Source organism: Phaethon aethereus (assembly GCF_964289735.1).
Source record: "Phaethon aethereus genome assembly, chromosome: 8".
NCBI lineage: Eukaryota > Metazoa > Chordata > Aves > Phaethontiformes > Phaethontidae > Phaethon > Phaethon aethereus.
Window position 1 is genome coordinate 19,394,843 of NC_138584.1, and position 12,537 is coordinate 19,407,379.

Genomic DNA, 12,537 nt, shown 5'->3' on the forward strand with positions numbered 1-12,537 from the left:
ATGTTGTTGGCAAGCGAGGGAGGAAGACATTTTCAGCATATGACTCCATAATTCCAAAGGGATAGAAATTTTACTGTTAAATAAATGACCTGACAACCTAGCTGCAAATTTAACAGCTTGCGCAAACTTTTCTTTTGGTTCTGCAGAACATGTGTAATATTATGAGGAAGGTCTTAAATTCAGTGTAATATGCAAGTGCCTTTCACAGAAGATAAACATCTTTGGAGTCCAGGTCGTCAGTGCAGACTGACCTCATGCCACTGTATTCATGCTTGCATGTTTTCCAACTGACATGGACTTCTTTTCATTTCAGAAATGGAAAATCCTGAAGTGGCTGTGAGCAGCTGCAGCACTCACAGTGATGAAAATCTCTGCAGCTACACACGACACCCATCAGCATCACAGGAGGGGCTTTTGGAAGACCAGCTTAGAAGAAAGTTAAAATTCTTCTTCATGAACCCATGTGAGAAATTCTGGGCCCGGGGCAGGAAACCTTGGAAACTTGGGATTCAACTACTCAAAATAGCGATGGTTACTATTCAGGTGAGTAACTAGGGAAGCAGGAGCTAAGCAGGCAACAAATGCTATTGTTGGTGTGGTACAGAGACAGGGAGAAGATAGACTGCAAAACTATCATAGTTGCATATGTGTAGCTTAGATCTCAGATGGCATAATTATCTCCTAAAACAATTGACTGAAAGATAACTTTCCTAAGAGCAGAGATGAAAGGAACCATGTTTAAGGGCTCTACGTTACTTTTTACTTTACTTTTTTTTGTTTCTTCCCTTTCTGCCCCCACCCAAGGGTGGCATCCTTACGCATCTGTTTCCCCCAATACCTTCATCACTGACTGTTTTTGTTCAAGGGAAGGAAACACTGCTTGTGTTTCAATATCACAGTGATACGAACTGAAATTGGCAGCTTTTTCATGATTTTTGCTTATGCTTTTCATATGGTATACAGACTCTTGTATTGAAAAAAACAGAAATTTTGTCCCACTCTTCTTCTCACCCAGCCTTGCACCATAGATTTCCTACAATCATTTATCTGCTGTCTAAAACGCAACTGTTTGTCTCAAGGTTCTGTGGTTAAGGGGGAAGAAGGTCTTTCATAAAATCTTTCTAATGCCTCAGATGATGATCTTTCAGAGTTGCCCACATGTGATTTACATTTATGGTGGTGTCAGTGCTATGACAATACAAGTACAGAGAAGAATGTTTTCTACAGTTGCATGAATGATGGGACAAACTGTGGGAATAATAATTCTTTTGCTATACATCTGGCAGTATGTTTGTGTCCCTTGCTTACTGCTTTAATTTGAAATGTATCATCATCCTGTGATTGTCATCTGTCCCCTTTTGCAATTAAAAGTAAAATTTGATGGTAGAAGAACCTAAATAAGAAAGAAACTAATGCTGATTTAGCCTTTTCAGGGAAAATTTGCCAGCCGGTAATTCAATCTTAGCCCTGTTGATTTGCCGGTATATTCCTGTGTGCCTAGCACGCTGAGCTAGCCCTCAAAGCATTTTAGTATCTCTGTAACTGAGTTATCCTTATCAAAACCTACATATCCAGTTTGCATCGTGGCCATAAAACTAATCTGTAGACTACTCATTCAGACTTATCTCTGTTGAGTTTCTTTACAATACTCCCAACACTAGATTTGTAACAATAATCACTAAAGAGAATTGCGAGCTCCCACAAACAATACATCACATTCTTCTAGAAACCTTTTCCAGCCTGGATAGTAGCTAGCAGGGTTTTACGCTAACTTTTTATGAACAATTCCAATATTTTTTTTAACAGCTTCAGAAGTTATCCTGTTAGAAGCACAGTTTTGATCAGTTACTCACAAAGCACCTTTCTCCCAAATCTGAGGGAGGAACGCTTGTCTTTCTGAGTTGTCCTCAATTTGCCATCCCTGCACTGGGGTAAGGACTTCAAAGTGGGGTCTGGTTAAGTCCTGTCCTGTCTTTTTGGCTGAGGTACACTGATATTCCCCAAGGCAAGTCATATTGATGTCAGGCTGAACTAACAAAGCACGCGTAACAATATATGGGTAGCTTGAATTTGAGATGGTAACCTTTTCTTTGTAAAAATGTGAGTCCTTGGCCAAGATGCTGGTAAACATGTTAAAGGAACATTCTTGAAACTCGTTGTTTGCTAAAGTCAAACTTTCTTTTGACCAGCTGTGAAATGGAGTAGCCTGCATGTAAGTGCCATGTCTACCAGCGTGATGAAAGAATGGATGTTTGTAGGGCAGGATTCACATGTTCATCCAGAAGCCAACTTTGCCTTTGAGCAGAAAATATGAATGTCTTTTTCAGCTGGTGGTTTTTGGATTGAGCAATCAAATGGTGGTTGCCTTCAAAGAAGAGAACACTGTTGCATTCAAACATCTCTTCTTGAAAGGATACATGGACAGAATGGATGATACCTATGCTGTATACACACAAACAGATGTCTATGACCAGATATTCTTTGCAATAAACCAGGTAAGGATTGTTGCTGCAATGCATACAATACATATGCTCTTTACCTGGGTAGCTTTTCTTCTTCCACCTTCCCTGATGGTGTCTGAAATTGAACTTCTGTGCCAGTTGCTTCAGACTAGAATCTTAACTTGTTCAGGTTTTTTGTCGTTGCCAGAGCATTGTACTTGTGGTGACATCCTTAAAGCTAATCAATATACTAATTCTGCACTAAATGCAGGCCTTGGATTTGAGCCAGAGTGCTTTGCAAATTACGAATTAAGCTTTCTACTAAGGATTGTAAAGAGGACGGGGGAAAAAAAAAGCAAAAAGGTATTTAGATCCAAATCCTGCACTTACTGGTTTTGTCAAATACCTTAAAGCATTTGAGGACTCAGCTGTAGCATGGTGTAGGTTTCAGAGTTCTTTAGGTGACCTTTTAAATAAAAAAGACAGGTTATGGCACAGATCCAAACACTTCTGGGTGGTTTTTTTTCCAGACACTAACGGTTTTGGCACCATCTAAGTTAGTTTGTCTGTTTGTTCTGAACTGTAGTACTTACAGCTGCCCAACATTTCTGTTGGAAACCATGCTTATAAGAGGGGAGCAGAAGAGACAGCTCTGGCTGTGTGTCAGCAGTTCTACAAGCGAGGAACCATCTGTCCTGGAAATGACACCTTTGATATCGACCCAGAGATTGTGACTGGTAATGAACCTAATCGATTGTATCAGTTCTTTGGGAGGAGGGACCCTACATTATAATGAATTCTTGTAAACATCCAGTATTGCATAGTCCTATCAAATGATCTATACTGAACTTACTACCAGCCAAAACTGGCAAGAAAACTACTGTGTAACTAACCTCTAGCCCTCACCTCCAAGGTGGCAGTTCTTTATATCTGCTGCCACAAAACAAGTGATGAGCCATTAGGACTGATGACCATCTAATACAAGTAGTTTGGGCTAATTTCAGGAGCCTTCCCTATGAATTCATGGTGAATAACTTGGCTGGTTCAGGGAAGCCAGTATAGTTGTCAGCTAACTTCCCAAATGGCTGCTCACTTAAGCGTGCTATCTTGCCTGGTGTAGTCAGCAACTCTTTCCAGTCTCGGGAGTGGGAAAGGCAGATTACAGTTAAAGAGCGTGGTAACACGTGAGATACTGTTCTGAGTACTTATCCATTGCAGACTGCTTGTACATTGAGCCGATGATGCCGTTAGACAGCACAACAGTGGGAATGCACAATTTGAATCTCACTCTGGATTTCCACAGGTGAGGAGGAATGAGCACCTCCTGTAGTGGGGTATTCGTGCATTTTCCCTGTGAAAAGCTAATACAAAGCTCTATTGCAGACTAGTAACGGTGCAGCTCATGTTCAATCTGAAGGCAATCAACCTCCAGACTGTTCGTCACCACGAGCTCCCTGACTGTTACGATTTCACTCTGACGGTACGTGGGAGCCTGACACGTGCCTTCCTGTTCAAACCGAGAAATCATCCCTGCTGGTTTACCATGCACATGTTGCAGACTTTTTTTTTTACCATGCAGTGCAGATGTTTTCTGAGGAGTGTTGGGCACCACTGACTGGTCCCTAGTGGTGTCTGGATTACTCTGGCATGGCTTAGTGTACCCTGTAAGTAACCGCCAGTTATGACTGCGCAAGGTTAAGCTTTGAGTGCTTGTGATGTGGTCCTGAAGCACTTGCATAGCTTACAGCCTTTTGTGCTCTAATCCATCTTAAGTATAATGAAAGCATAAACCTCTTCTCTTTAGACAGGTGCTTCTGGGAAAGGTTGTTTTCAGATCACAGAGGAATGAAGCTGTAGTTTAAAAGAATTTCACCTCCTATCTAGTTGATCAAGCAATTTGTGGCAAATACATGGTTCACTAGATTTGTCTTTCACTTTGACAGCATTTATTTGAATAAACTGGAATTACCTTAAGCTTAAACAAGTTTTGTAACTTCTCGCCTAGGATAATTATTCTGAATCATTATGCAAGCTTAGCAATACAGTGTGCTATATATTTAAAGGTTTAACTTTAAAAAGATATGTACTTTTTTTGTTGTTGTTTAATACAGATAGTGTTTGATAATAAAGCACATAGTGGAAGAATTAAGATACGTCTAGACAATGACATAGCAATCAGGGAGTGTAAAGACTGGCATGTTTCTGGATCAAGTAAGTGACATAAACATGTTCAAATTTTCATGCTAAACTTTTGCCACACTAGCACAATGTTTTTTAAACTTTGTTAAAAGATGAGGCACTGTTGACATACATTCTCTAGTGGGTGTGCTCTAAATCCTTATTTTCTAAAGAATTGTTCAGCCTTTGATCTGAAATTCTGGGGACCATTACTTTCCTTGCACCATCGATACTGTCAAACCAAAATTCTTCCACACCTCACTGTGCTTCCTTCTAGCTTTAGCTACTGAACTTACACTGCTCATTGCTTAAGATAGCGCTGTGAACCATTCTCCTAGTACCAGGCAACAGAAGGACACATGATAGTCATGGAAAGTTGAAACTGATTCACTCTTATTTCAGAACTTAGCAGCAGGAAAGATAAGGAAGCACTGTTGCTAAGGCTTGCTAGAGTGGAATGGCTGGAAGCACTTCTTACTACTGCTTAAATGTTGTTTGGCGTGTATTTGGGTGTAACTGAGATGCACGGTATGGTTAAATACCTTAAATAGTTACTCAACAAGAGTAACTCACAACACCCTTTGTTGGCAGCTATTGTGTCTGGTCAAAACATTGTCTGAGATCTTTATTTGATTAGAGAAAATAATCTATTTGAAAGTCAGAAGCTTTCCGGGACTCTAAATTCCGCTTTTTTTTTGCTGAAGTAAGCTACAGGATGGATCGGGTTCATTTTTCTACTTTGCCGTTTTCCCCTTTGCTATGCCTACGTTAGGAAACGAAGGGCTGTAGTGAAAAAAGAGAAGGGTTTTTTTTTAAAGATCCAGATTTACAAAACACACCACCTATGCAAACGCATGTTCCACTAAAAACTCCTTTATCAACTAGCTTTGCTGGCTGCTGTGTTATAAATGCACACCAGATGGCATGCTACCTCTAACAGATTGCTAGTGCAGCACTACGAGAAGGTTTTGAGACCAGGCTTCTATAGTAATCCACATTTGATATCTGTGTCGATTGCTTCTGTAACATATCTCCTGGAGTACCGTGTATTATTTTCTGAAAGGCAAGGAAAAATACAAAGGTAAAGATTGTAATTGGACAATAATAAGTTGTTGCTGGTCTGGACTATATTGCAAAACCAATGTAAATGGGAACAGTACATGTATTAGTGACTGTGGTATAAGCAAGAAGTAGGTGGGATTTTTCTGAGTAGTGCAGTTTGTGAAGTCAATTAGAACTTCAGTATCCCATTTTGGAGAATTGCTGTACCTTCTTGCAAATTTAGCATTAATTTGTTTCAATTTTTTTCTCAGACAATTACTCTTTTAGCATTAAAAATCTAATTGTTGTACTGTCTAATCTAGTTTCAACTGTATGATAGGTGTAAAAAACAAAAAGAGGTCTAGTGGTAGATTTAGTGCAAAATTTGTCCTTAGTTGATCAAGAGTGTGAATTTTAGTGACATAAGAGAACTTATGTCTAGGTCAATGTTGGTCTTGGCTAGCTGAGCAGCAGTGCAAATTATCTGCATTGCTCTAGGACAGAAAACCTGATAGTCAAATACTGGTCTGGAAGAGAAAATACATACCGTAAAGTTCCTAGGATTTCTTTCTTTTTTTTTTTTTTTTTTTGACAAGTTCTCCAAAGGCCATTCCAATGCTTGTAAAATGGACAACTCTCACCTCTAATTCTGCAGGGCTGTAAGAGGCACTCACGCTCTGGTATATTTTTGATGTGGTATCAACCTTCCTAAATTAACTGAAGTGGTACCTGTAGTGCAGATGCACTTGTGCCTCTCATGACAATATGTCAGATAAACTTTTGTGGGAAAAATGCTAAGATTTTTCTTAACTCAGTTGTATAAACATAGTTAACATCAAAACTTGATTCTCACTTCAATACTTAAGACGGTCAACAAGATGAAATGCATCTGGTTATAAACATGTATATTTTTGTTCTTGCAGTACAGAAAAACACTCATTACATGATGATCTTCGATGCTTTTGTTATATTGACTTGTCTGGCCTCATTGATCCTTTGCACACGATCTGTGGTTAAAGGAATTCGTCTCCAAAGGGTGGGTATAACTCTTTCCTTGGGAAGTCTTCAAGTCTTGTGTAAGTCTGATTTATTTTTTTCTTTTTTCCTTTCTCCTAGGAATTTGTAAGCTTTTTCCTATATTATTATAAGAAAGAAGTATCTTTCAGTGATCAAATGGAATTTGTCAACGGATGGTACATCCTGATTATGGTTAGCGATGTCTTAACTATAGTTGGATCAACTCTAAAGATGGAGATACAAGCCAAGGTAAGCTTTTTACACTGTCAGGTGGAAGCAAAACTGGTTGTTTCTGTCCGAGCTAGGTTTAAAACTCTTGGAGGACTTTAGGCTGGCTATACTTGATTCTGAGTGGCATGAAATTTGAATACTCTATCTTCTCCTCTGGAATTATAACTGAGATATGTTGTTTCCAGTTGCGAGATTTAAAACCTCCAAATATCATTGGATATTATAGTTCTAATTATATTTGCTCCTTTGTGACTCCAAGGAATAAAATGATCTTTGGCTCTGAAAGTTTAAGACTGTTGACTTCCTCTCTTCCCCATTTAGGACTGCTTATATTTGCTTATTTGATAGATTTTTTAAAATTTAGCATTTAACTTTCTGTTCCCCATTTAACAAGTGTTTTAACTAGCACAGAGACTGTCTCCTTAAACATTACTTTTCTGCTTCTCCAGCTTCTGGTTTCTAGCATGTACGTAATAGTCAGCCACAGCCAGGTTCTAGGCCTTCAATTTCTAAAATAAACTTGATATAGAAAAAAAAAATCTTTCAAAAACATACTATGTGCAGCCAGCATCAGGGCACAAAAATCATTACAATATGCTATCCTGAAGTACTCTAATTTTCAAATAATGTTGTTGTTCATCAAATCTGTAGCAGCCTTTGAAGTGTGACATTGCAACACAACAGACTTTGGACAGTAGAGATGAAGGGATGGGTCTGAAATCCATCTGGTGACAGCTTGACTATCATAAATGCCCTGTACAAATTGCCCTATCTTACCTTAGGAACTATAAACTCAGTTCTTAGCAGTAGAAAGAAGCTATGAGGAAGTTGGCTAAGATAAGAGATAACTCCATCCTGCTTCGGGAGAAGCAAAGATGAGAACAAGATTGGAGTAAGATCTTGCATTTGGGATTCCGGTATCTTACATATATAAATACATCTATTTATATATGTTTTTTTCTAAGGGAGTATTTTACTAAAACTCTTCTCTACAGGTACATTTCACTTCATTTGGGTTTTTGCCAAACTGCAAATGAATTATGCTAATACAAAAGATCAGCCAACTCTTCGAGGAATAAAAACAGAAAATAGTGAAAACTTCTTATTCAAGTAAGCTGTCATGATCCATTTCAGAGTAGAGCTGCAGTTCAGCGAACAGGGTATATGCTAACTTGGATGAAAACAGGCCAGTATGTACAGGTGGAACAAACAGTGAAGTGCCAATAAAACATAAATGAAGTTCTGATTAGAATTAATTAGAAGCTAATTAGTCTTCTCCTTGACAACTTTCTACACCTCACAGTTCCCAGCTACCTAACGAGATCCTCCGTAGTATTTATCTGAGCTCTGCTGACATGTCACAGTATTTTTTAAAAACTGCTTTGCCAACGTACTGGAAGAACCTTCTTTCCTCTGCGCTTCTAAAGTCATGTCTGTGCTGTCCGTGGAGATGCAGTGGAGAGATTGCCAAGCCGCTCTGGGGAATCTGGCGATGCAGATTCCAGAAGCAGTTGCCACAGGTCTGGAAGCAGCATAAAAATGTCCACAGTGCCACTCTGCAGGTCTTAGTGAGCCAGGTACAGAGCGGGTGTCTCTGCACCTGCAGTGCAGCTGCACTCTTGGCCTTGCAAATGAAGCTTGTCTTGTCAGCATCTCTTTTACAAACAGCTGTATGTAAAGGCATGTGAAATGTCTTACACTTGAAAGTGCCCTTGCTCTTTGGTGGGACTTCTGCTCTCTAATGCATATTGCACCAGACTAATTTTTAATGGGAGAGATTGCCAGGGAAAGCAATGTTTCTTAACAGATCTTCGTAGTAATGAGAGTCACAATTTAGAACCTGTCAGTGGTTATAATACTTGATTTTTTTTCTTTCTTTTTTTTTTTTCTTCTTTTTTTTTAGAGTCTGACAAGTTATGATGTCTGTAGCATACTCCTAGGAACATCCACTATGCTTGTGTGGCTTGGAGTCATTCGCTACCTGGGTTTCTTTCAGAAGTATAATGTAAGGATCTCCTGGGATCTTCGTGCTGTTGGTATTTATTCTGTTTGTTGCTATAAGAGGACTGGAAGAAATGCCTGGCTGAATTCTAACTGCTTGCATTGCTTTGTGCAGCTTCTTATCCTAACACTGCGAGCAGCGTTACCCAATGTAATGAGGTTCTGCTGTTGTGCTGCTATGATCTACCTGGGCTATTGTTTCTGTGGATGGATTGTACTGGGACCATACCATGTGAAGGTAATACACTTAGCATAAAAAAAGACAACTCGAGTAACAGAATGGTTTCCAAACGAATGAGAGATTACAACTGTTGTCTTCTAAGTTTCCATGTCAAGGCGTCCCTTAATATAAAAATAGTGCATCTTCAACATGATGCTGCTCTGTTGGAGGAGTCTGACTTCCATGACTCAATCAGACTTTCCTCGAGTTATGAAAGCTCTGAGTCAGAAGTGGAAGCTCACCGTGACTCCCAGTCACATGCTGGTATTTTGAGAAATAATTTTCATCTTGCAGAACACCAGTGTCAGACTAAAGCTTTGGCGACTTTATCCTTATCCCTTTTGTGAAATTGCCTTATCTGAATTGAGTGTGTATGTGTACAAGAGGTGGCAAACTTTTCTCATTCCCCTAATGTTTTATTGTTTGCACCTTGTCATACCCTGGGAGTACCAAGAGATCTGAGGCAGCCAGTCATCATCTTCTTCACGTTCTGTACAGTCTTTGGATCCAAATAAAGCAGTGATGGATGTCCTTGTCTTCTTCCTCCCCTCCAGTTTCGCTCTCTGAACATGGTGTCCGAATGCCTTTTTTCATTGATCAATGGAGATGACATGTTTGCCACCTTTGCAAAGATGCAGCAGAAAAGTTATTTGGTTTGGTTATTCAGTAGGATCTACCTCTACTCCTTCATCAGTCTGTTCATCTATATGGTGCTGAGTCTCTTCATTGCACTCATTACAGATACGTATGAAACTGTCAAGGTAAGCATGGACTCTTACTCTTTGTTTGGATAAAAATGCAAGATTGGTGCTATCAAGACTGTCATCTCCCTCAATATTTTGACTTGCAGTGCAGGCCCATTTAAAGAAAAAATACAATGGCTACTTTTGAGGGTGTAGAGTGATGACGAGGGGCGTTTAATCCCTCCCTACTTCAGTTTTCTTACGAGCCTATCTGATTTCCAGTGCAATGGAAGCTAAATATCTATTAAAAAGCAGTAATTTCATATTTGGTTCTGTGAATCTTCTAATTTCAGACTTGAGCAATGTCTGAAGTGGTCTGGGGGGAAGTTGTGTAATTGTATGTTTTAGCCTTGTTAAAGGTTTAACTAAATATCAATTTTTAGCACTACCAGGAAGATGGCTTTCCGGAGACAGAACTTCAGAGATTTATATCGCAGTGCAAAGACTTACCAAACTCTGGCAGGTACAGGTTAGAGGAGGAGAGTTCTGCATCTCTCTTCTGTTGTTGTAATGGTATGTAACTATATTAAAATAATACATTAAGGTATATGCAAAAGCAACGCACCATAAAATGTCCCTGATATAATGTTTATGAAGAGTACTTAAATTTTTGGGGGGAGAGGGGGAAAAAAACCCACAGAAATCCCAAACTATTTCTAATGCTCTAGAATGGAGCACTTCAGCAAAATGTCTGCAGCCAACAAACTCCTTAGGAGACGTGAGGGAACTTTGAAATTAAGAATCTCTTAACATATAAAAAATAGTATAGAAAGTTAAATAATATATACAGTAACTTGGGAACCCATCTGTATAATGTGCAAGCATGAACATTTGCTGTACTCACTGCAATAGGCTGGACTTGCAGAACTCATTCACTGTTGTCTTATCCACTTTTTAATGATACCTTGTGCAGTAAGGTGTCCTAACTTAAATGGTAGCAGGACTGAAACTTAGGGATAAAATCAGCTTGCCAAGGTTTTAAGACAGCGTGCAGTTTAAGATACTATTGCAGCACATGCAAAAGCATTGCCTAACTTTCACTGTGGAGAGCTTAATGCTTCAGTTATGTGAAGTTTTGTTTCTTCAGGAACACTGACTGCAGGATACGTGGTTTATATTTAACCTGGCTGGCAGCAACTCTGTGTCTTGCTTGCTGAAGGGTCCCTTGGTGGGAGAGCCTTAAAATATGTGCAGCTTGATTAAAAACATCAAAGGCCTTTGCAGCTCCTTGGTATCGGGCTTTTCTGGTGTGCTATATTGCGATATGCCAGATAGAATATGTTTATGAGGGGGAGGAGGTGGGGACGTATTTTGGAACAGAGAGACAACAGAGCCTGCAGTGAGCCAGTCCAGAGCTGAGAGCCGCTGTTCTGACCGAGTGCCTTACAGCAGATAAAACCGTGGGATGAAGCAGAGCAGGGCATCTTGCTCCTGGGTAAAGGGCACGGACATGTTAATATTTCCTCTTCTGTACACACCTCTCAATTTAACCAGGCAAGAAACCCAACGTGAGGCGGGACAGGGTGGGCATATAATACTTTTCCCACCAACTGCGAGGCGGGGATCAGGACTCCAGAAGAGCATTTGAAAAGGAAAACTTGGTTATTCTCGAGCAACTTGTTCTTCAGGAGTATTGGACAGCGAGCAGCACCCTGGACTCAAATGGAGTTGTAGCAATATAAGTGCCTTGTTTCAGAGCCTTGTTTCCTAAACGGATTACCTGCTCTCTAATGATTTTATCCTGGTGCCAAATGTCTTGATCCACATGCATGCCTCATACCATGCATGTTAGTGTTACAAACTGTTTTTTAATGTGGAAATAGTGTGTTTGTTTCTCTAGAAGCTAGCCCATGGCTGACACTGCAGTTGCCTGTAAATACTGGACATTGCTCCATTAGCTCTGTACTGTGGCCTTCTGGTTTTACTTTGAAACACATTATCTGTAGAAATAAATAAGTATCTTGAGCAGGATGTTGTGCTATTAGTTCTGTGGCTTCCGCTCCTTGAATAGTTCTACGATCCCACAGGATACACAAGGCTTCTCTTAATTCTTTCACATGTTCAGAATGTTTTATGGTGGTTCACAGCAGTTTCTTACTGGTGTGTATCACTGATTAAATAGTTCAGATGCATTTTTAAGGCTCCTTGTAGAATCAAACTATTCTTTTGATGCATGCACCTGACAACTTTTTCTCCCTCTCCTCTACAGGTTGTAGTGAACATATTTAATGGATTGTGGGAGTATATCATGGAGGCTTTAAAGCAGCACACACAGCAAGAACTGGACAGTGGAGCTGGTGGAAAACCTTTTATCCAATGCCTGAATTTGCTTTTCTCAAAAAACAGTGTAAGCCTGTGGCAGAAGCCTATGATAAACTTAAGAGTCTTTCTAATTAGGCACTCACTGCTAGTTCAGGGGTTTTGTTTTGTTTTTTGTTTTGTTTTGTTTTTATTAGCTTTGTTCTATTTGTTTCCTCAGTTAAATTGTGCTAGAATGCAAAGGGCATTAAAGAGCTGTCTGTGTTCAGAGACTTGGATAGACTATACGAGTAGACTAGACTATGCAGTAACTTTCAACTATAAGTAGAAATAGTGCTGGACAGCCGCAACTTTGAACACCAACCTAGCCCTCAGTACTACAGGCATTACCTAGCTATGGATGACC

The 12,537-nt window shown here is 39.7% G+C and overlaps 1 protein-coding gene across 1 annotated transcript; it reads left to right on the forward strand.

The window, feature by feature from the left end:
* Positions 1-315: 315 nt before the first annotated feature.
* On the forward strand, positions 316-12,101 carry MCOLN3 (mucolipin TRP cation channel 3; the record flags this gene model as incomplete). Its single annotated transcript, XM_082003057.1, has 13 exons — positions 316-543; positions 2,328-2,495; positions 3,028-3,178; positions 3,660-3,744; positions 3,825-3,921; positions 4,553-4,652; positions 6,584-6,696; positions 6,777-6,926; positions 8,812-8,913; positions 9,025-9,147; positions 9,684-9,890; positions 10,256-10,385; positions 12,082-12,101. 13 exons carry the CDS (start codon positions 316-318, stop codon positions 12,099-12,101), a joined length of 1,674 nt encoding a protein of 557 aa, XP_081859183.1.
* Between the last annotated feature and the right edge of the window lie 436 nt (positions 12,102-12,537).